Below are 25,604 nucleotides of genomic sequence, written 5' to 3'. Positions count from 1 at the left end.
TTACAGAGAGACAGACAGAGAAGTAGAGAGAGGTAAAGCGGGCGAGTAATGTAGAGAACGAGGGATGATAGAGCAAGAGATAAGTGAAGTATAGAAAGAGAGGTAGGTAGAAAGCAAAACAGTAGTGAGTGAGTAAGGGATGCATTGAGCCGGATAGAGGTATGCAGAAAGAGATGGGCAAATAGATGAGATGAAAAAAGAGAGAAGCAAGAGAGTGACAGATAAAGAAAGACAGAGGCAGAGAGAGTCTTTTGACTCACTATCCCAATCATTTTACTGGGGCCCCCCACAAAAGTGAGGGCTATGGGCCATTTCCCACTTTGTCCGTGCCTTAAATCGTCTCTGCGTAAATGTCTCAGAACAATGGGGAAATAGAGGAACCATGTTGGCCTTTGAAGTAAATGAGGACAAAACATGTAATTTCCTGCGTATGCACAAACATGAGATGCACTTTAAACTCATGCACTTCTACAGTATGGCTCATACACCAGCAAATACATCTTAATTCATTTTGCACACTACGACAAATTCTGCACATGCAAAAGTGTGTGTGAGAATGTTTAGTGTATGCCTATCGTCAGCGATGGTCCTTGCAGGTAAGCACGGTGGGGCAGGGTGGGGAGGGGTGGATGTCGACAGACAACGGAATAGGAATTATTTATTTATTTCATTTCCCCTATTCCGTCTTCTGTCGACTCCCCCCCCTCCCCCCCACCCCCCGTCTTCCCGCCCGCCGTGCTTACCTGCACGGACCGTCGCTGGCGATAGGCATACACAAAACATACATACACACTTTTGCATGTGCAGAATTTGATATGGGAACATTCACATGCATTCACACTACTTTTAGCACATCTCAACACGCCGAACCAGAGTCTGATCTTCGATGAAAACCTTGGAACCATTTTGAAAATCACCACTGACTACCACCAGTAATGCAGTGCCCTGCCCCAGGTTGGGTGTGCACTGTACAAATAAAAAAGGTACAACAGCGTAATACGTGCAAACACTTTACGTCGGTGACACACTCATACACTCCTAAATGGCATCCTTCACTGGCCCCTGATACAACCTTGCACCAATACACCTAGACAACCATATTCAAAACTCCCGAAGTAACGCAGGGATGCAAACAGATACGAATCGCAATCACCAGGACACCCTAGTGTACAAAAGCACTCTTGACGGCACACTGCTTACACCTGAGTGCACGTCTTATAGACTGATGCACTCGTTGGCATTGCCACACTCAAACTAACTACAGTGTGGCGGCAAGTTGTGACTAGCCTGGGCATTGGCATCATTTTAAGAACCACAGTTGTAGCGAGGAAGGTAAGTAGCCAGAAGCTGAGGTATGGGCTCATAAACTGGATGTGGGGATCCGGTCTGGAAGAACCCTGCCATGTCGACAACATTCCAAGCACACACTGTGCAGAGTCTTGGCTCACGCACCCAACGTGAACGTGGCAGGCAGTCAACGTAAATACATTCAATACACTGGCATTTCATTTTCTGCGGTAGAACTCAACTCCCCCGAGATCTACGCCTGGAATATGCAAGAGAAATATGTATGTGTCCGGGAGCCCTAGTGAAACCCTTACAAATTCCACCCTCTAAAGCGGACTCGCGCAGCTCCACTTTCTGCGTCTGGTTCACCGTCCTCACCAGCTCTGGTCACAAGAACCAGCACAGAATGGCAACGAAAGACCACAGAGGGCATCAGCTATGTCTACCACACTCCAACACGGCTATAACTAGTATGATATATTTCATTTTATTGCATGTGCTATTTTTAAACAGTGTTGACGTAAGAGGACAAACAGAAGAGCGTAAAATGCATGGAGTATGTAGTTTGGTGAAAGGAAGATCTCCACACACTTATAGTGCTTTCTGAAGCCCCTTAGAGAGGAAGCTGCAAGGCTATGGGGTTCAAAAGGGTTGAACTAATCTGGTCCAAGGACCTTGACACAAACAGTTTGCATCTTCCCGCCAGCAGTGGTGGGTGGCTTCCAAGAACCAACCGTAGGCTTCTTCTACAGTGATTGAGAGCAGGTGTTTGGACTGGTCATTAAGAGTTCCACTGTGCAGGGACTAGTGGACTTTCTTCTTCAACAGAAATAAGACCTTTAAGGTTGATCTTGAATTTGGAGGTGGGGGCATCAGACACTCTTTTGCCTTAGTCAACTTTTGATAAGACAATTAAGATAAAAACGAGGGCAGTTCAGAGATGTAACAACAGTTATATGGCAGCCCCATCACATTATCTGCTTGCAACATATGACTGTAAGCCCATTGAATGACTATTCACGAGTCAGTGCTGCTAGTATGAATGAATGAATGAACACATTCATCGAAACTGCCTTTAAATATGGCTCAAGGGTGGACAACAGAAACTGCAGCACTGAAACTTTTTCGCAGGATAGAAACACAGTCATTGTTTTTGACCCAGTAATACAGAGACATTCATCACTCAATCGTAGTTGGTCCTTTAGCACTCCATAATGTCATATCATATGGAGTCCATATTCATTGAAAGGCATCTGGGAGCTGGTGAGGATTGATGGTAGATTATTGGGAGCCAGACACTTGCATTTCACCAGATACATTGCCAGGTTTTGGTATTTTGTTAAATTGAAGGTATTTACGTTTTTTATAGCAGGGGCGAGGGAAGGCTACAGACTCCTCCTGGCTGCTTCAAGCAGAAGTGCCAAAGCGTCCAATGACAACTGGAAGAGGAGCAAAGATACATTGAGGAAAATGTTTTTGAAGAGAAGTCTGCTGAAACCGATGCTGTTGTCGTATAAGGTCCAAAAATTGTTGTATGATAGAAGCACGCATGGTTAGCCCCTTCGCCGCGGCGCAAATTCCACCACGGCTCGGGGGGCTAGGGGGTGAGCGCACTGCTTCCGTGCTCATGACGGACCACCCCATCATAAGTCACGGGTGGTGTGTGCTCCTGACGGCGTGGTTCCGTAATGACCTCGCCCGCTCATTAATGCGCCTGCACAGTCGGGGAATTAGTGCCGTGTAGGCGGAGCGGCAGCAGCATGATGGAACCACAACGTTTTGAGCACATGCCGCCCGTGGCTCATGACGGCGTGGTTCCATCATCAGCATGCAAGGGGTTAAACCACGCATGCCTCTACCATGCAGCCCAAACCACAAATGTGACTTAACCACACATTCCTTTACTATGAAATTTCGTGGTATAGGCTTGAATGGTAAAGGGGTATGTGTAGCTAAGGTCGCTACTACTCAGCTCCCGCCCGCCCTGTCCCTTAAACTATCCCAACCTGTTCCACTGCCCTAAAATCCACCTCGACACCCAGTCGTAAAAACGAACCCATTTATCCATTCCACTCCCGCTGCCCTAAGACCTAAAACCCTGCCCCTTTATGTACACTACTCTTGCCCCCTGTCCCTGGCGCTGTCCCTTAAACTACCCCTACCCCTTCCAAAGCTTAAAACCTACCCCGACCCTCCCAGCCCTATAAACTACCCAATCTACCCATTCCACTCCCACTAGCCTAAGGCCTAAAACCCTGTCCCTTTACCCTTTACATACAATACCCTGACCAGCCGCCCAGCGTGACTCTTAAACTACCCCAACCACTTCCACTGCCCTAAATCCTACCCTGACCCCCACCCAAAAATCTGCCCCATCTACCAATTCTCCTCCCACTGCCCCAAGGCCTAAAACCCTACCTCTTTACATACACTACCCGACCACCCACCCTGTCCCTTAAATTACCCCAACCCCTTCCACTGCCCTTAAACTACCCCAAAACCCTTCCACTGCCCTGAAACCTACCTCAACCCCCCATCCGCCCTAAAAAAACACCCAACTACCCATTCCCCTCCCAATGCACTAAGGCCTAAAACCCTGCCCTGTAAGTTACACTACCCGCTCCTCCCACGCTGTCTCTTGCACTACCCAAACCCCTTCCACTCTCCTAAAACCTCCTCCCTGCCACCTCCCAACCCTAAAAACCTCCTCCCTGCCCCCTCCCAGCCCTAAAAACTACCCCATTCCATCCCAGCCCTAAAAACTACCCCTCAGCCGCACTTACCTCACCGCGGCGACTTCCTGCTTCTGTCTTCCAGCAGCTAGACCACGCACTGCCTTAACCATGCTTATGCGTGGTTATGGCATATGCGTGGTTAAGGTAAGCATGGTCGCGCTTGCGTAGTCGGAACAAGTATGGTTCAGACCACGGTGTTCCGACTGTTTCCCTAGAATAATCTACCTGGAGAGATTTAAAGAAGATTATTTTCTGCACTGGGAGCCAGTGGAGAAGGTGAACACATGGGGCCTCATTAATGAGAAATTACGCATCGCTGCTTGAAAGCAGAGATGCGTCACTTCTCAGAGCGCACTCCTTGCGACATACCTGATGCGTCATATTTACTGTATGACGCATCATGTCACAAGGAGTTACAGATACATCAGTATTTCTGACGGATCTGTGTGGGGCAAAAGTGACACATTGCTGGAGTGTGTCACAAAAGTGACGCAACTCCAGCAATGCGTCCTTTCATATGGGACAAGCCCCATGTGAAAGGACTTGCGTCAGTCTTACGCCTGCTGTGAGGCAGGTGTAAGATTTTGACACAACAGCGTCCTAGAAGTGACGCAGTGAAATCTCATGGATTTCACTGCGTCACTATTACGAGGCTTTTTGCGAGGGAACGCCCCCCCTGCATACATTATACCTGACGCAGGTATAATGTAGCACAGGGGTTTACAAAGTGACGCATCTGCTTAGATGCGTCACTTTGTAAATAGTGCACAACAGGAGGCATATTTTATGCCGCCGATGCGTCACAAAAAGTGACGCATCGGAAGCGCAAAACTGACGCAAGGCCTCATGAATGAGGCCCATGGAGATTTGTGTTCAAACCTTTCCAAGATAATCAGAATCCAAACAACAGCCATTTGAAGAAATACCCTGGAAGTCCCATATCTATATGATGGTGAAATCAAAGCCAGGTTACATGGACATGTGCGGTGCATCGTGATCAGTAAAGGAAAGACATTAACACATAATTTTCAGTTGTTTCAACTGAAAGATCTGCTCTTGACCACTATTTTCAGCTAGCAGCGCGGGCAAGTCGGAATTGACCAGGATACCTATATGTTTGGCTCGTCTGCTGAAAGACGAATACGGTCTATAGGTGTCGCCAGAATCTAGGGTAGTGGTTTTCAAACTTTTTAATGCACCACAACCCTCCTTGTGTTAAAAAAAAAACACTGTGGCTCACTAGAATGACATACATATTTTTTTACATTCATTCTCCAAAATTGGCTGCTCTAAACATATTTAATAGTTCAAACATTGCAGTTATGCTCATTTGTCCTTTTTAAAAATGGAATAAAATACACGATATCCAAATGCAATGGTCAGCCTGGCCTCCACAAAGTTCAAAAGTATCCACAAAGTGATCTTTATAAAAAAAAAATGAGGGTAGGTATTTTTACAGGGCTTAATTTTAGTCGGTGGTTGCTGGTGGGGCCCACCAGCACTCTTTTTTGGGGTCCGGCACTTATTTTTCCTCATCGGACATTTCCCAAGAGAGGAAACACCCACAAAGGGGAAAGAAAAAGACGAAGAATAATTCACAAAGAGAGAAAGCAGGACCCTGCAAGAGTGAGCTAAAAGGTCAGAGAGCTGCTGGTAGTAGATCAAAGATGAGATGGATTCCTGACTACGCAGCCTTGGTATTCCGCACTCTGGTGCCAGCTTCAGGCTTCTGAGCAGAGCTTTGGGCACCAGCACTTATTTTTCTGGAAATTGAGCACTAGACTTAGAGGGTTCTTTGAAATACTCCACCCTCTTTGACACCTACTCACAGCCAGGCCGTGGGTGACTAAAGATGTCATGACGGGCAATTACAGAGTCTCACTGTCACGGTTAAATTTTCACTAAAACCCAGCACTCTGCTCCTCTTGGCCAGTGCCTAGGCCCCTCTGTAACACATTCAGCCACCAGGAGGGATAGTCCACAGGTTGAAGACACCTGATCTAGGGAGTGATGCATCAAAAGATGTTACCCATTTTGTGTCTGTGAGGAAACATGTTGAGACATAATAGCCCCAGTCCCAAACACAAGAAGGGAATTGATTCAGCAGTATTTAAAATGTAATGAGGATTCACAGAAGAAACTTTAACAATGTCTACGCTCGGGTGGAGGCCTTGGTAGAACTGACTGATTTCAATAGAGGAATATGTCTGGCAATAGAGAATTTTTCTAAATGTATGTACTCTATTCTTGTATGTAATGAACCCCAGGCAAAAGTAGATTAAGAGAAAACAAAAGATTGTGGTGTTGGAATTTTTTAGTAAAACATGTCTTGCTGCTGGATGTCCATGAGTTGGTCACACGTGCACATACGGATTGTGAATCAGGCCTGGATATTCAGCTATAATTTCTATCTAAGAAAGGAGGAAGATGCAACTCCTCATAGAGAAAACTGCTCTGTGAATTGCGCCAAAAAAGAGCACCTAACCTGGAGTCAAAGTGCACAGCCCTTGCACAAATGTTAATCCCAGGGACCTGATAATGCTCTTTCATCCGTACCCAAAGCGGATGAATGTGGTCAAGCTTTTACAGAACAGAGGTTGAGTCGTTTGGACAGATCCTAATCTCTATGTGTCCCCATGACCTCTCAAGTGGATTCGAAGAGTGGAACTAAAGCCTTCCTGTCACCTATTAACCGGATGGATGCAGGATGCAGAGTATAGTGCCTTTGTCTTTCCAACGTTTAAATTATGAAGAAGGCTTCCACTTGTGTTGGCCTTAAGAAGTGCAAAGACTTCATAAGAAATGTCAGGAAGGGAGATATGGGTGATCAATTTGAGACATGTCAGACTGTTGTGCTGTACTGGGTTTTCTCAAAGTAATTTTTTGGTCCTCCTTGACCTATTACAGCACGATGCATGAAATATGAGTAACAGTAAATGATTAACCGCATCGCTGCGGCGGCTTTTCCCGCTGTGCGCGGCAAATTCGAAAATACCGCGTTACGTGACGAGCTGGCCTTGTAATCCGCGCAGGACAGGTAAGCGCGATGACGAGCCCAGCTCGTCAATAGCCTCGAAGGGGTTAATACCTGTTCACCTTGCTTTAGTCATGCTAAGCATGTTCTCTCAATTAGCTTTCTACCAGAGATCATCACATAGGGGCCTTTTCACAAAGGTACATTTACATGTATAAATCTACTCCTGCACCTAGGTGTACATTTACAATTTTGTGGTATTGACCTTTTCTGGGCACATATTTACCACTAAGTGTAGCCTTACATGTCTCCACCCTCTTCTGTTCAGTGTTAATGACATTTAGGACTGAATTCATGAGTGTAAAGTTACTACTAGAGACTTTTGACGTCTACATTGAGATCTTCACCAACAATAGTGGAGCTCTCCTTATGGCTAAGCAAACTCAATATTTTTAAAGTTTATTGTTCTAAAACAAAATTACAAATATCTTAATAGAAAATATATAAATGTAGAATGTATAATTTTAACTATGTACTATTAACATAGAACTATTTTACACATTATACTCCTTCTCAAATCTCTGCTGTACGCCTCCTCCTCACGGTATTCCTAGGCCTTTTTACATGAACAATATAAACTGCTTTATTTTAGGCACATTCTTCATATATGATGCACAAACATTACCAGATGTTGTTCCCTGCACTTCACTGAACCTACCTTCTGCTCTTGAGTCTATACCATAAAAATGAAGGCTAATTTACACCAAGGTCACTTGAAGTACGGAAGAGGGAGATCCATAACACCCAAAGCTGCAAACATGTTTTGAAACCACTTGTGGCTACGACAACATTGGATTGGGGGGTCATCACGGGTGATAGAAGAAATCTGGATTTGTTATCCTCGAGCCAAGCAACCTCAGATGAGGTCATGATGGTAATCCCCATAAACACTTGGCCTGAGCGCTTCTGTTGCCCAATTATAACACAAGCTTTAGATTTTCTTAGAAATTATGCTGTTGGTTGGCAATGGTGGTGTCCGTCGGGGCATTTCAGGACACACCGAGAGTGTGGACCTCACGGCATCACGCGGATCACTGCCTGTTACTGGCAACGCTGCCATGAAATGCTCATTACTGCTACAGAACTGGGCAAGGAGAGCAACTATCACAGGGACGGCTGACATTTTCCGACAGTCTTCAGATGCAGCATCTAATGAGGACAAGAAGAGTCCAACAAGGGGGCGTGATGGGGGTTTGGGGCGGTTAGGCTGTTTATGGGATAAGCTCCTCTCCCTTTGATCTGAGTCAGGATGGGAACATCTCTTCAAAGCCTGAAGCAGCGCCTAGCTCTATTGTCTGATTCCTGCCACATGAGGATATTTTCACGTCTACATGGTCCTCAGTCAATAGCACAAACACTAGCATACATAGTGTGTTGACAGTCAATTATGCATCTGATGTCATAAATAAACAACGGTCGACAGTCAATAACCCATCTGATATCATACATAAAAATATGTTGGCGTAATTTAAAAAAAACGAAAAAACCTTCAGTACATCCTTTGCAAACGCACCCTACGTTCGCTGCACAATTATTTGAGATGAAACAATTTTGCTTTCCCTCCATCTACGGAAAGGCCACTGAAAACATATGGTTACTAAAGACTTCCCCGATTGATGTTACGTAAAGGGGAGAGCAAGGCTCTTCCTACGTCACACAAAACAAAACAAGCTTCTAATTGTTGTCATTTGCAAAGTTTCATGGTTTAATCCCACCTACACCTGCACAATGCTTTTTCTGCCTTAGTGAGACCATTTCCATTGCATTGAGAAATACATTTTGATCTGACCATACACATTCTAGATCATGGGTACTCGCATTTTCCAAAGGGCCGCACAATTTGGTGTGTGATGTGCCGCATAATCCAGTGGCCATGGGTATCAGGGAAGTGAAGCATATACATTTAGTGGCTGCATTGTAAATTGTGAAACCAGAAATCCTGGGATTAATCCCAGTTTCCCCATTTAAAAAAATTTGTAATCATAGGGAATTGCTTCAATTCACTTTCCCTCCTTTTTCTTTTATTATCACATATACAAGGACCCCGAAATATGTGACTTCAGGATGTACAATACACAAAACATTCTCCTGTGTTTGATTTAATAGACTATAATGTTGTTCATGAATAATAGGAGGCCACCCTAAGAGTGCACGTAACAACTGACTTACCTCTTAGTTCACTATTGGCATTGTTTTCAGTGTGGGGTGAATGAAGTAGGTATGTTTTGAAAACTATCACTTTAATAATGCTTCTCAATGCACTGATATAATCCGATATACGAAGGTGAAATGGTTCTCATGTTAATAAAATACACTTTTTGATCTTTTGAAGAAACCTTAGTATATTTTTAGTTTGAGCTGCTCTGCGAGGCATGCTGTATTCAGGTAGTGACATGAAGCTCAGGCCACTCTCCGGCTTATATTTTTCATTGGCTTGTGTCATTGTCCACTGTAAACTGTGGCTGTTCATTGGTCAATAGGTTTAGTAGTCCCTCCTTTGTACTGCCTTGTCTCATTTTGTAACCTCCCATGGTGATACTGCCTGTTATGTGTGTTGTTACAGCCTCTGAGCACTATTTTCTCAAATAGCTTTGTTCTGCCCGCTGTTGCAGGCAGGACATGCTCTCTCCTAACAATTTTTGAAACATTTTTACAGCACAGGTGTTGAAAGCATTTGCAATGCAATAGGTCTCGCATTTGCACGAGTATAAGCTATTGGCCTTGAAAATGACAATGCCTTTTATTTATCTGTTTTAAAAACAAGACATAAATAAAATGCATTGTCATTTAAAATGCCAACAGCTCAAACTCTAATAAATGCGAGACCTATTGCATTGCAAATGCTTGTTACACTTTTTCCTGCAAGATGGCTTTGAAAAAGAAGAAATTCCTAAAGTTAAGTGGTTCAGGACAACCTAGTTACTTCCTTTTTTAGCTTCAATTACCCTTTAAATGAAGGCGTGTGTGTATTTTTAACATCTTTTCAATGTCAGTGAAGAGCAGAGTGGACAGCAGCCCAGTGCTGTTGCTGATCAGGGGGGGCATGTACATGCCAGGACGACCGCATGGAGCACGCATGCAGATGTTTTCTCTACCAGTTTACCCTTTGCAGAAATGTTCAACCTGCCATGGCACATGCATTTAGAATTTTTCAATTCGAGTTTGGGGTTTGCCACACAAATCGCTGTTAATGTAACAATTTTCAGACGATGAAGGGAAATTGGTCAAATTTCGCACATATCTAGTTGGGACAATTCAAATGCATACCCAGGGCATGCATAATGGTAACAATGCGGCTCACACAGGGACTGCAGATTCCCTGACAGCAGCACCCCTCTATCTTGGGGACATAAACGGAAGCAGTTACACCTTGTCAAGGTGGACACTGCTGTCACTGGAATGCAGTGCAGACCATGAAAGTGAGTAGATGTCGCCTGAATGTGTCTGGGGTTCTGAGATGTATAGGTAACATCCGGCCATCAGAGCAGCTTTTATGGCACTCCTTAACCGCATCGCTGCAGCGGTTATTTTCGCGCTACGTGGCTTTTTTCTAAAAGCCGCGTTAGATGACGAGCTCAGCTCGTCATCCGCACACGCCCCCCGTGGCTGATGACGAGCTGAGCTCGTCATCAGCATCGAAGGGGTTAAAACATACACACTAGACGAGCAGACACAAATGCATGACAAATATTCATAGTCAGAAAATGCGGCAGGCCCACCCACACAAAAACAATGTGTTCCTTACTTGTAGAGACTGTCAGGTTCCAGGCACTTGAAAATGATGGAGTAGACACTGGTGTCAGGGGCATCTCCGTGGGTTCTTCCAGCCGCAACACATGAAGTTGCCAAGCCGGAGAGTAGATCCTCTGCGAAGCTCAAGGACTCTCCTGTCCACAGAAAAATAGGGCAGGGTGGGGAAGGAAGTGGAGAGAATGAGAAAGACGACAAGGCAAATAAGGAAAAAGGGTAAGATGGAATGGAAAAAGAATGGAGGAGAAGTCCATCGATGTAATGGTATCCGAGATGTGAGATATGGCAAGAGACGATGGTGGATATAATGACAGCGGAGCAGGACATGAAGTAGAGTGCAGAAGGAGTGAGAAAATGTGATTGAAAATAGGGATGTTAAAAAGATTGAGACAGATGAGGAGAGAGAGAAAAATTAAATAAAGGAGGGAAATTAAAGTAAAATGATGGTCAATGTGATCAGGTGTAAGTAGAGGAGTAAAATGTTCAGATAAAGGAGATAGAGATAAGAGACATAGTCAAGATAGAGTAGCCGTCAATGGGAAAGGTGCACAAAGAGGAATGAGTATGGCAAAGCAGATTTACAAATGTCGTTTGATAAAGCAACAAAATGGAGGGAGTACCATTTATTGAAATGGAGTTAAATGCAGAAAAAAGGAATGTGATACGGAATAAGTATACGTGAATATGAGGATGAGGGGATGCAGGATAGAAAAGGTACAAGAGGGAAAGTTGGGAGATAATATAAATAAAACTAAATTAGAAAAACAGATATATCATTCACATTTATGGGTTTCATTATTATTACTTTAAGAAAACCTGGATAGACTTACAGTAATATTTTACCATGATCCATATAGTTTAATACAAACAGGTTTAAGCAGCACTGGGTGACAGAGAAGGCTTATGCTGTGCATGTATTCAATGTTGTCAAGGACTTAAAGTTGCTCACTAAACCCCAGGACAGTGCACTGAATGTCTTCCTGTCACTGTGATGTCAGAGTCTTCCTTCTCCCAAGCCCTGAAACGTCTTTGTCCTGGCCTCTCTCTGTTGCTCTCTTTCTCTAGTCGAGCTACCACCCCTCGCAACTTTCCTTTAATACCCCAGACCTGACCTAGCTGTCACTCTCAGTGCCTTTCCACAACTGAACTGTGGCCATTCCGTTTTTTCGTGTGTCCACTTCAATGGCCAGAAACTGACTCATAAACAGCACCTAAAATGTTAAAAGACACTCTGTCCCAATCATGATTCTAGCCACCTGCAAACAGTTCACAAGATATTTAAACAACCCTAATTGTTAGAACAGACAAAGGTCCCCTGCATGGCTTGGAGGAGAGTCTTGAATATGTCATAGCTTAGCTGTTGATGTTTACCCCCAGCTAAGCATACACAATGTTATGCCTGTGTGCTGGATGCGGTTGTTGACACATAGTGAGGCAGCATGCACACCCTCCTTACCAAGCATGGATACATCTGCTCTCCAGTCTATAGACTACAGACAGGGGTGGCAGCAATAATGTTTATGGTGACAAGGTAGGCCTTTTCTCCGACTGCTGTCAGGGAGCGTTACCTACTGTCCTTTCCCACCTTTTACATGTTGTCTTCTTTCCCTTGCAATGGGGTCTCTTGTATATCCGTGTGCGAGCTGGATGTTGCATCTGCGCGCGTTTAGGTGTTTGTAGAGGGTGTATGGAGCCCGTGGGACCCAAGTTGCCATTGCCACACTAGAATCCATGTTGCATTTGGTACATCCCAGTGCTATTTAAAATGGAGGTTGTAGAGAGTCCACAGAGCAGATGAGAATTGCAGGGCAACTCAGGACATTCCAGGGATCATTTGTAAAGGGTCATGCTTTAGTGTAAAGCAGATGAGGCCGAGGGTGCCTTTGAAGCTAGCGAGCTTCACATTGCCCTTTCCTGGCCACTGTCATCTGGAAGAGATAAGCCCTCAGAGTAACAATGATCTTTGTTTTGTGTTTCTCCTAGCTTGAGACTCCCTCCCAGCTCCATCTGCCCTCCTGCTAACACCTTGTGACAAAGACCTTGGCCCACATTTAGAAGCCCTGGCGTTGCCATGACATCACGCAAGGTCAGCGCAAGGCAATGCAAAGGCATCAGTGAGATTTACCAAACCACACAAAGCTACCTTGCCTGGCTCGGCATGGATTAGTAAATCTGGAGTAACGCAAAGCAGTACAAGTTGCATTACATAAACCTGGGAATCAAAAAGCTGTGCCTTCCCAGCTGAGTAGTAACGAGGAGAAATATGTCTAATCCTCCTTGTTTTTTTCCTCTTTCTACATGTCCTGCATTCTGCAGCACACATAAAAAGAGGAAAAACCTCAGACGATTGTTTTTGTACAGGAATGTGCCTTCCTGCACAAAAACAATGCTGGTTGTAACACAGGCACCCTTGCACCATGGATCAGGGGTGCCCCTTGTTGGTGCTAGGCTGCATTCAGTGCGCCAGAGCAGGGAGAGCAGCAGTGTGCCATATTTTAGTTGTCTTACTGCATTTCATCAGTGACTTGTTAGTAAATCTGCGACCCAGTCTGTACCAAGTGTAAAGGGCAGGGCCAACCAGAATTGATCTCAGGGTTGACTGCTGGAATACACACCTACTGTCCGAAAATTGAGTATAAAGATGAGGCACAGACTACTAGCCAATGTGCCACGGTTTCTCCGCCAGGATCCAGGGCCTCCACACCCGTGGCATTCAGAAACTCTCTGTGCTACAGGATTGGTGCATTCAGTGCCTTCTCCCCTTGCCATGTTCAGGACTAAATACCTGAGATTGTTGTTAAAGACTGCCAGCAGTCACTGTCTGGGCCCTGGTTCGCGGGAGCGTCCTGATGGACTGCTCAAGAGGTGCACCGGAGATGCCTGTGCCCTATGGAGATGCTGCGCATAAGAGGAGCCAAAGACGTGCTGGTCACTTGAGGTAGGATCTGCATGACTCTGTAAGAGTGAAGTCTAGTAGACCCACAAGTGGCTGGCAGTCTGTACAGATTATGTTTCCGTTTGGGATGATACCTAAGTGCCATGAAGCGGCAAGGAGCCAATTGAAGGCTGACCATAGCCTACGGTTCCCACAGAAGATAAGCCAGAGTCCAGAGGAGAACCGCACTGAAAGTTCCTCTATGACACCTAAGTGCCATGAAGCTGTCTGTGAGGTGCCAAATGAAGGCTGAACACAGACCACAGGGCCTACAAATGATAAGCCGGAGAAATGCATTGAATGAATGACATACTCACCAGGTGTAGGCGCCTAGCTTGTTGTGCCTGGGTCAGATGAAGATCCCATCAGCCGAGGAGTGACTGCTGTGTCTCTGTCACAGCCTCCTCGACTGGTGTTGGTGCTGCATCTGTTTACCTGATCTCTGCATTTGTGTTGTAGTCACCTATTACACATGAGCCAGCTGCGCCAGACGTGATCCCTTTTCACTGTGCTCCATGGCCATGCTGTGCACACCCCACAAGCAGTGTGGCCCTGGTGGTACACTTGAATAATGCAAGTGTGGCCTGTCCTTTGTGATGAACGAGCTGACCATGAAATGTAATGTGCCCTCCTAAGAAAACTTGCAAAGAGAGGAACAAGGCCCTCTCTAACAGGGAGAAGAGAATCGCCAGATCGGTTGTATGGCATTACAACGCGGGCTTTTACCCCGCATGCCATTACAACGCTGTTTTTACAACGCAAGTCGTTACAACGACGTGCGCTGTAAGGGCTGGATAGTGGAATAGTTACATTTTCTATTCCAACTCCAGCCCACGTTACAGTAGGGAAGGTGTTGGAATAGAAAATTAACTATTCCCTATCCAACAGCGCCCTCCAGAGAAAGTCGTTGTAACGACTTGCGTTTTAAAAGCACTGTTGTAATAGCAGTGCGGGGTAATGCCCGCTTTGTAAAGGCTGTTTTCCGCCAGATCTAATCCACGACCTAGAAGGTGACCCTGCTAGGAATTCGGGAACCCTCACATTCTACCAGATGGGAATTTACAGAAACTAATTGGGCAAATGTGGCAAAAAAACTATCTTATGAGGTTGTCCCATGGAAGAATTCTAGGAAATCTCCCCAGTAATGAATAACCTCTGTTAATAATGCAGAATTTTACGTATTGCCTCTGAAACCATTATATACAATATTATGTTATGTGTTTTAAGGAAATTACTTCATCATTTTAATAGACTAAGCTCTGACTGATCATTGGGTTATTGACTTGCATTAAATAGTGCCATAACCCTTCGACATAAGACAAGTGCAACTTGTTATACGGTATGTATCGAAACTTGAGCATTGAAAATAATAACTTGAGCATTGAAAATAATAACAGTCGGACCAAAGAAAGCAAGAAGTAATGATGACACACAAGAAAAAACAAATTGAAGTCGGGCCCATACCCCCCCCCCCAAACCAACCCTCCACCCATCCCCTCCCATCCCACCCTAAAGAATCCGACATGCTGGAACTGTAACTTAGATTTCGGAGATCTTGCTCACATGCTTTTCACTTGCTACTCCTTACAGTTATATTGGGGACAGATTTATGAATGTATAGAACACATTTTTAATTTCAAACCTCCAAGAGAATTCTCATACATCATCTTAGGCGTACTTGATCCAATACTAGCTAACGATAATGACCGTCAGTTGTTGGATCTCTTGCTCACCTTAGCTTGTACAGTCATATTATGTAAGTGGAAGAACGCTAAAGATGTGTCCTTTAGAATTTGGCAAGAGTGGCTATCTTTCCTAAGAGGAGCTGACAATCCGGCTCTGCACACTTCTCCATGGCGCATATCTCACAAGAAACTTTGGAAATCTCTAGACGCTGCTTCGTTCTCATTTGATCCCCCGTGATCTCCTCCCCTTACAGTATTGTATGTAACTCCACGGTAACTCCACTGTCCCGACTTTAATCACGCTACTTGTGAGCGTGCCACTTGTAATGTTTTGTAATAACTAGCTCCGTACACTGCTGTATCAACACTTGCTACTTTCTTGTTGACAATGGGTGTTTAAACAGATACTTGAGTATGCAAACTTGTATGTTTCATCCAATTTGTATGTATTATTTTGAGTCGGACCCATTTATATTATATCATATTATATTATATTATATTATATTATATTATATTGTTTTGCTTTCTTTTCTTTCTTTTCATTTATTCTCTTTTTTCATGTATCCGTTATTTCTTGTATGTATTTCTTTGCATATATTTTCAATAAAAATGACTTAAATTAAAAGAATAGTGCCATAACCCTTTTCAGAGGGCCATGGGGCATACAGGGGTAACTGGGCTCAATGTGGGGGTTGAGGCCTTTTACTCTTGAAGTCTTGGTCCCAGCCTACTGTGGGCCCTGAGCAACTGGACCAAGTACCCCTTCTGCACTTGACTCTGAGTGGTAGCTGTGTTTGACAACTTAAGACTCCCACGGGAGATATAAATACAGATTAGTGAACACGACTCATAACTCAAAATGCAAACAGTTCGTATAATACAACAATTCTAAAAAAAAAAAGATAAGTATTTTATTTCAAATTCTACACATGCATAAGTATATGACATTCAGAAGCAATAACACAATACCACCTTGAGGTCGAGGCACTATCCCGGTCTCTTCCCGCTTCGTGAAATGTTGGTGGCTGAGTCCAGGGAATGCAAATTCTCCCTCGGACTCTTTAGGAATTAGTCAAAAGTGTCTATGGTGTCGCATCACCATTAGAAGCAAGTCTACGGCACCCCAAAGGCCCGGTTTCAGTGCCACTCCCTCCGGCAGTATGGCAGTGTTCAGTAGTGCAGCGAATGCCCTATCCTCAGGCACTCCAAAGTCCAGATCTTGTACAGCAATGGACAGGGCAGTACCTGGCGACGCCGGATCTTCCTGTCAAGCAGCTCTGCCAGCCGGTTTACAGTGATGGGAGCTGCTCCCACTCGGCGGACGCTAAAGGTAAGTTTCTCCCCTAGCAGAAAAGGGGTGCTGGTGTGATCCTCCAGCTGACAACCAGAGCTTGAACAGGGGTGTGACGTTCTCAGAGGCGTCTCAGTGAACATCTGGAACTTTGTCAGGTGCAGATCACAGTATGCAGCTTCAATCTGCTGTTCACAACAGTGCTCCTTCAGTCTGGCTGACGACCTGAACTCTATGCCAAAGTGGTCCGGCAGCCCCTCCTGGCATATGGGGCAGTCACAGTAATAATGATCTCGGTGCAGACCCTCCTTATGCAATCAGCCTCACTACGGTGGCCCCACCTATATGGTCACTGATTTCGGCAGTCACAAGTTTTGCACAACTCACCGAAACTCAGCTCACCGGTGACCCCCTCTGGCATAGGGGTCACCATGGCACCACGGTGTGGCTTAGTGCTTCCTGCCCAGCACTTCTGATTCAATTTAGAACAATGTGGCCCTCTCCTAGAATAAAAGGGTTGCAAAGCTGATAATGCACATGGACAATGGCCCAATCAGTGCAAAGCCTCAAACTTCACACAGGGAATCCTTGTGCAGGGCTCTCCACTGGACCTTGCTCCCTCCAACGCTCTTCTTTCCCTCACAGGGCACACTGGTCTTGGCAAGCAGACAGGAAATGGTGCTCCAGGCTCCAGGGCAGGTAATCTTGGCGTCCAGGGTGATTTCCTCTCCCAGCAGCGAGACAAGCAGGCCTTTGCCCCAGTCCTTGGGGTACTCAAGGACAATTGGAAAGATGAGCTCTTATGGATGAAGTCCACAAAGCCCAAGCTTGAGGGCAATTGCAGGATGGTGTTTCCCTATTGCAAAAGTACATGCTTCTTGAAATTGGCTCAAGAGGTTTGACTTGCATGGAGTGAAGAAGACAGCAACATTTCTATCTGGTGGAAGACATGAAGATGGTAAAGAAAAAACATTCTGGAGAGCCAGGGATAGATTAAGGTGAGGCAGAATCAGAAGGCTACTCTTGTGAAGTATAGGGTGGACCAGGAGATATAGGTAGTTGAGACACAGAGATCCAGGGTCCAAGGCAACAAATACTATGGATTGTGTACCGTGTTGTGAAATATAAGTGATGTCAACCATGCGCTTGATACCAAGGATTTTAAGAATACTGTCGTTCTTTTCTATGTAACGTACGAAGGGCCCCATCACTGATAACAAGATTTAATGTTGCCTCTTGGAGCATCAGGAAGATGAGAGCAGGAAAGTGAATCACTGTCCTTCATTTTGCAAGGAACTTACAACAATGATTCTCTGGAGGTAGCTCACTTTTCCCATGACCTGGTGCCTCACAAAGGGAAGTCAGCTGTGATTTGCACAGGATGCTCTCCAAGTTTAGAAATGTGTTGTGTCATTGGCTAGGCAATAGATACTTTTTTTGAATGGAGAACACAGCATAGCCAACAAAGCAAAGAATAACGATAAACGTCAAGGTGCAAATATGACAGAGTAGTTGAATCATCCTGCAGTACTTTCTTCAGCACTGCATTTCAATCACAGTTGCTGTGAAGGCAAATTGGAGCTGAGTGTTTGAGTGGACTGCAGTGCGCTGATTGCTGTTATGACGGCTGATGCTCACTCTATCCTTGTAACTGAGTACCTTGTAGACAATCTGGTGATTACCTTACTTTCTGAGTATGATGCATCTGAATTGTAGTTACTTACTACTGGTGCCAAGAAACAGTGATGCAGTTCTCCACATTAAATTGCTCATTTCAATTTAAGGCGAGGTTGTATGGAATTAAAACGTTTCCAGAGGCCAATGACCTGAGTCCTGTGTGAAAAAGATGAATTCTGGATGGTTATTCTCAATAATTCTGTAATCTTCATTTCTTGGAAGGAGAAGCACTTGGCACATCTCAAGAACATGCTGCATGCCTTGCAGAGGGCCGATCTGAAGGCTAAAGTGATTAAGTGTCAAGTTGGGCAGAGTTTATGTCCCATGGACATCAGGTGGGTGAAGGCTACATTTACCCACCCATGTTGGAATACAGACTACACAAGATAGAGAGTAACGCAAGTTCCAACTTAAGTCTAGGTCTTCTAATGTATCACTGGGAAAAATCAGAACGACCGGGCATGGGACTTTTGACAGGGTTGACTCTCAAGCACATAGACTCCTATGGTAGACACCAGAGGCTGTACTGACGGAAATGGTGATCAGATGTATTTGTTTTTTTTTAACGACCGGGTCCTGGTTGAGTTAGAGTGTTTGTGCTGTCACATTTTGCATTGTATTGTACTGTATTGCGTTGTATCTTTTCTATAGTACTTTCCTAAACATTCAGAAGGCAGCAAGGCATTTTGTGGATGGACAAGTAAGACGTCACTGTGGTTATTATATTTGGAAGAATGTGTAGGTTGAGGAGTTGCCTATGAGTGGTGTGTTTTGGTGTCATACATGAGGTCAAAAGATGTTTTCTAGAATTGATGCAGTATGAAACTGCAGAATGAACATTATCCGCTTAACCGCGGCAGCGATTCCGGTATGCAGTGCGGCTGTTCAGAAGAGTGGGCGGGCCTCGCCGGCCAACTGATGTGCGCAGCACTACCGAGGTAGTGCTTGCGACGGCCGTTGGCCGACAGAAGCATCGAAGGGGATAGCATTGAATGCTTCATATACAAACCAGGGCCCCATGTATTCTGCTTAGTAATTGAGCCATGATTTGGGGATGTCAGGCTTTTGTTGTTTTTCTGAATTCCAGATGGATTTAGTGACCATTATTCTCTTTGAGCGTGTTCTAGAGTGTGCATGTCTGAACTGAGAGGGTGTTCCTTCAGAGGCATTGTTTTTAAAAAGGGGAAATGACCAGAAGTGGGGACTTTTTATTCTGAGGGTTCTCCTTCGACTTTAGAGTTTGAGTTTCAACTGTATGAAGATGGGCCCAGTCCCATGGATTGTCTACTTGTGCACAGATATAGATAAGAGTTATACCTTTGGGCTTTTCAGTAGATGAAACTTTTCATTTTTCATCGATTACGTTCTAGGTGGTTATTTAGCATCCACTACCCCACGATCAGCATGAATTCACAGACGCTGGGGGCTTTGGGCCAAAGGTTTATCGAGTTTTAAGATAGTCTGAGCCAGCTGCATAGCTGTAGTAAGTAACCTTAAGGAGATGTCAAGGTAATACATTGGAAACTGATGTACATTGAAAAGGAAATGGCCAGTTGTTGAGACTTGACAGGTGAATGGCGCTAAATCCAGCATCGTAAACGTGATGGTTTGGCATATTTAGTGAGATAGGAGTGTTCCCAATTGAAGACAAAACCCAGTCTGTCAAAAAGACCTCTGTCACCGACAGAGTCAGTGCTTTCTGGTGTTAGGCACTCATCATCCTCTGCCAGGGGGTTGACCCGTTCATGTTCCACCTCGACCTTCCCGTCATTCGTGTTTTCTTTCAACTGATGCTTCACTGACTGCCACTAGCCCTGCCCACCCAAAGAATGCTCTCTGTGCATCACTCTGTGTGCTAGTTCTGGCCTCTCACCATCCTCACGCTCCCGGGGCCTGGCCTCTACATCACTGCCAGGGTTACCTTGCACCTGAACCTTTACATGGTGTTGTTATTGTCTGTGTCCTGGCCTCTTTGTCAGAGTCAATGCCCCACCGTGTGGGGCTCTCACCTCTTGCTGTCACGGTCTTGTCCATCCTGCCTGCTATGTCTTCATGTGCTTACACCCGGAAGGCCCGGTCACTGCCGGGGCCTCCATTTACGTGCACCCTCTCTGTCAGTGTGCTCTTTTATCAGGGACCAGACCACTCACTGCCTGTCAGTGTCACTTCTCACCTCACTCTCCACTTCCCTCTTCCAGTGTCAGTCGCCCTCTCCCCAGGCCCCTGGACCCCGCTTTCTCCCCAGCTGCCATGCCAGACATCTGCTGCTAGCTCAGATTATGCGGCTATCCGCAGGTTGCATTCTGGGACTTGTCGTTTCTTTTCAAACACTGTAGTTATTGCCTTTCCCATCTCATCACACAAAGTGATGTAATGTTGGCTAAAAAGAGAGGAGTGGCTGAAGGCGCCACACGTGTCAAGGGGCCAGCTCGGCAGCTGTCAGACACGAGTTACCCCCAAAGGTGACATCTTTCTGTCAGTGCCAAGGGCCTCCCCGAGCACGAGGCCTGAGGGGTGGGTGGGGTGGTCCTTGCACTTCGCCGGACTGCTGCTCGAAGCCGGGACAGAGCCTCCTTGTTCTCGCTCGTGATTACAGAGAGGCCCGGCCTATCTAATCGAGCAGAGCAGCTGCACTTCCTCGAAAGAGGAGGTGTGAGCTGCCGAGGTGCCAGTCAGGGACAGCGGTCTGTTTACCCAGCCCAGAAGCGTTCCCACCTTCCCTGGCTGCGCCCCGGCCCTTTCTCCCTTGACTTTCCCAAAGCCTGTTTTTCATTTGCTCTTGTGGGCAGCAGACTCTGACCTCAACTCAATCTGGCATTAAAAAAAGAGAAGAGAATGCGAAACCGCTCTTTGCAGCATATTTTCTTTAGCTTGGCGAGTTTTGACGCTGCTTCTGCAGAAGTAAGATTAACCTTTCCCTGCCGTGCTTAATGAAAAGAGGCACATCTCTATGCAGGAATCGGGCTGCGCGCGGATCTAAAGGGAGGGCGATCACGTTTCAGCCCCAGTGGAACCAAGTAATGGGGACCAGAGGCTTATTCCAGCACAACGAGCCGCTCTCAGTTTCACAATCCATTCCAGGAAGCGAAGGATACTGATGGGGGAGGAGGGGAGGAGGCAGAGGGGCCTTCGTGGGGTGCCTCGAGAGCCACCCACCTACTTCATGCAGCACCGAGCATCCTTCCACCTTCAGAGGCTTAGGCCTTGCTCCCAGCACCACCACCAGGACGCGCCTAGGCCTTGCCCACCACCAGGAGATGGTGAAGCCGCTCCTCCACAAGTATGGCCCAGCAGCGCTACCATGAGCCGCTGCCCCAGATGACGCTGTCACGAAGGGTCTCCTGGGCCGCTCTGCAATGTAGAGTGACCCCACCTGAGCTACCGCAAGAAGCCGCTCTGGCATGGCTACTGCGAGGACCTAGTAATCCACACTGCTACTAAGAGTCATTCAGGCCACACTTCTAAGAACAGGGGTGCCTAGGCAGCACTATTACCTGAAATCAGAGCACACTCCTTCAGTGAGTGGTTAAAGCCTCTTGCATCGTGAATTGTGCCATTCTGCCTCCATTTTGGGAGATGTCTTATCTGCTCCCACTCCTGTTTAATGGACTTTCTAGCTCTGGAATAGGGGGAGAATGCCACCTAAAGTTTGGGGCCACCTGTAATCAAAGATGGGTATTAGTATTACTCATTCACCAGGTTCTCCTAAGGAGACCAACTATTGGTAGGAGGAGGTGATGGGCTGCAGAGGTGCCAGCATTTTTATTGCACCCTTGTGCAAAAAATCTAGTGGCATTCGTGGGACAGACCAATCATTCTCATAGAACTGCGGGCCTTCGCTTTCCCCCACTACCATGAGGAATGTGTATGTATGTTTTGTAGTTCAGAATGGCTTGCACCCTTTTAGAAAGACATGTTCACAGTGACCCAAAATAGAGGCGCCATTGACATGACATGAAGCATTTTCAGATTCTCTCCGCGTTGAATTTGTCCTGGCCTGTCCTGGTGCTGCGGCCAGTTTGTCAACGTAGTTTGCTTTTCTTTGTGTGGCTTTGTGATCCACAGACAAATACATATAGGACAGAGGATTTCCTGCACAAGGACAGCTGGATATCAGAACAGGGCCAGATGCCCTTCCCAACTTCTCAAGGACATATAACCAATACCAGGAAGATTTGCCCAGCAACATAAGCACGGACAAATGACTGTGTGGACTCAATACGCGTCTCAGACACTTCCCATCCTTGAGTTCTGGAGGAAAATCCAGGGAAGGGGCACTTTGAACTGACAGGACATACATTTGAATTTCAAAGTAGCAGCCATGTGATTGGACACCAGTTTCCTAAATAATAGGGCAACACGTTTGATATAGGCTGACCCCCCTCAGGTGGTATTCTTCTCTTTGATTTCTAGAAATGCTTTCTGCACTTGCATTGAGGTGAGAGAGGATCGGTTAGGGGGCCCTGAGTAGCTGTGACTGGGTAGGCCGTGACTTGGGCAGCCGGGGTTGTATCTTGGTCCCAATAAGGAGTAAGATCTTCAGGTTTGCCTTGTTTAATTTATTGTGTTGTTTTTACAATTAACTTATTGATCATCATCTTTCCAGTTCTATTAATCTGTAGTGTAAATAAATATGTTTTGTAAACTATAGCTTACTTCCCACTGCATCTGAGATCCTACCTTGTCACTTCTTCTGAGAGTCAGGCTTAATGGCTTGATCTCACTACTCCAGGGAACACGATCCAGACCAGGTGTTCTTACACTTTTGGGTACAGCTAGAACATCAAGGTCCCTGGGATACCAATGGTAAGCAACAGGTACTTGAGACCTGCACCGGTCACCATTTTCGTACTCAAGACTAAAAGAACAAGCATTTGCAATGTAACTGGTCTCACATTTACGAGAGTTTGCGCTATTGGCTATGTGTCGTTTTTAAAACAGATAAATGAAAGGCATTGTCATTTACAATGCAATAGCTTAAACTCTCGTAAACGTTTGTGCTATATAAAAAAATCATTGGGAAAGATATTTGAGAAAATAGTGCTCAGAGACCATAATTAAAGCCTACCGAGTAACAACACACATAACAGGGGGTGTTGCCATGGAAGGTTACAAAAGGAGACAAGGCAGTACTAAGGAAGGAATACTAAGTCCATTGACCAATGAACAGCCACAGTTTACAGTGGAAAATGACACAAGCCAATGAAAAATATTGGCAGAGAATGGGTCGGTGCTTCAAGTCCCTATCAATAGAGCATGCCTCGCAGAGCAGCGCATGCGCTGCCCAGGCTCTGCCTAAAAAGCCTGACACCACCACAAGGTTGTGCGAAGTTTTTTAAGTTGCGCTACTATTATGAAGTTTCATTACAAGGAGCCAGTTTGACTACCTATCAAGATGAGTTGTCTATGTCGCATTACAAAAGGAATATCTTCTTCAGTAAAACTACTGCAAGCATTCACACTGGCTATCCCACTGAGTTCCTTATGGCATACCACTATAAGAAGGCTCTTAAGATGCTCAACAAAGGAAGAGTTCCTTACAACACACTGCCATGAGGGGTCAATCAGGCAGCCCTACACAAGCAACCATCCAGGCAAGAGACGAAGCAATAGCAGGGACAGGCAACTGAGAAACTTTGTGGCTCGGGCCAAGAGACATGAGCCATTCGCTTGAATAGAGAGAAGTTGGCCTACTAGACTGAGAATGAGCAGGACAGTGAGTGTGCTCCAGTGACCAGCAGAATATCTAAAGTGTGGCATGGTAGACTTTTAGAAAAAACGTACATACATATAATCCATCTATAAATATAATTACAATAACAATGACTACGTTTTACGAGAGCTGCACTCAATATTATGCAGTTATTTATGCATTTCTGGTATTTAAGAATTGAACTTGTGCACTTCAGTGTTCACAAAAAACGCTGGAACATATGCATTAGCTCACTGAGTTATCTTGCCATATTAGCTCATCACGTTGCAATTGAATACCTTAAAATAACACTTTTTACTACCAAGCATAATAAGAAGGGTGGGATACAAGGGTGATTGGAATGGGTAAAGTGGGCTGAAAACCAGGAATGGGCAAAACATTTTTTACCAAGGTGGTTTTTGCTGGACAGAGTCACTGTAAATAAAAATAATTATCATTACTCAACAATATTTTACTCTTTTCATCAGCCTCGAGAGTTGAAAGGCTGAGTTGGCCTTACTGGGATTTTTCTCGTGGTTTGCAGATCACCCCAGATTTAGCAGTAAGCTGTTGATTCACTAAATTGGTATATTAATCCACCCAGGCTCAGACTAGTCTGAGCACACCTGGATAAAGCACCCACAAGGTCCGTCTTAGTCATCAGACAAAATAATGATTTTTACATTTTCGAGTTCTCATTTTTCTAGTAATGACCTTGTGCCTTTCAAATAATCAACACACGCGAATTACACTAAAGCAGTGTCTCTCCTGCATTGTCAATATTTGATTTAATAACAGAGAGCGCCTACCATTAGCAGATTATTCAGTAAAATATGAATTATGTCTAACCAGCTCGTGTAGACTAAATAAGTTTTCTCCACTACCTATAATAATCTGTTTATATAAAGGGCTTCATACCACGCTTCTGACTTTTGCAAGACCTTTAGAAACAAGTGTTACTATTTAATGGCACTCAGTGTACCAATCTCGGATTAGATCTCATGATCTTTGGGCCACTGAAGATGCTAGCCATGAGCAGCTTTCACACTGAGAAATTTTAATAAGACTCTGTTTATTTGTGCCTTTAAACTGAGACATTAGAATAAAGGGTGGCATTCTTATAAAGCAGTTACTTTCACTATGCAGTGGCTTTTTTCCCTCCCAACATGTGCTGCGCAAATTGGACTTTTTGCATTTCTCATGATGTGGCAAGACAAAGGTCTTATCTTCCACGCGGCTAACACTGCAGCCGCCAATGCTTAATTTGTGCTGCTGTTTGCTGGTGCTCAGAACTGGCACTTCATTCTTAACACTGGCCTTTGTTTATGACAGTCCACCACGTGTTGGCGCCAACTGATTAATCTCGAAAACACAGTACACAAGGCACCTCAAGGCTAAAGCATTTGACTAATCTTGAACTTGAACATAGGACATGAGGCAACTCAAGGTAAATGTATTGAATCTCGGTTCACAAACAGGTGCCTAGAAGCAAGAAAAAACCCACGAAGCTCTTTAAGT

The 25,604-nt window shown here is 45.2% G+C and overlaps 1 protein-coding gene across 1 annotated transcript in view; it reads right to left on the bottom strand.

Annotated features, from left to right (window-relative positions):
- Positions 1–25,604, bottom strand: part of ASTN2 (astrotactin 2) — a 2,581,355-nt gene that overhangs the window by 105,936 nt on the left and 2,449,815 nt on the right. Inside the window, exon 20 of the mRNA XM_086921093.1 lies at positions 10,802–10,943. Coding sequence (XP_086777219.1) covers positions 10,802–10,943 — 142 coding nt within the window. The remainder of the gene's footprint in view (positions 1–10,801; positions 10,944–25,604) is intronic.

Source organism: Lissotriton vulgaris, chromosome 5 (genome assembly GCF_964263255.1).
Source record: "Lissotriton vulgaris chromosome 5, aLisVul1.2, whole genome shotgun sequence".
NCBI lineage: Eukaryota > Metazoa > Chordata > Amphibia > Caudata > Salamandridae > Lissotriton > Lissotriton vulgaris.
The sequence above is the reverse complement of the archived record's forward strand: the minus strand, read 5'-3'. Positions and strand labels throughout refer to the sequence as shown.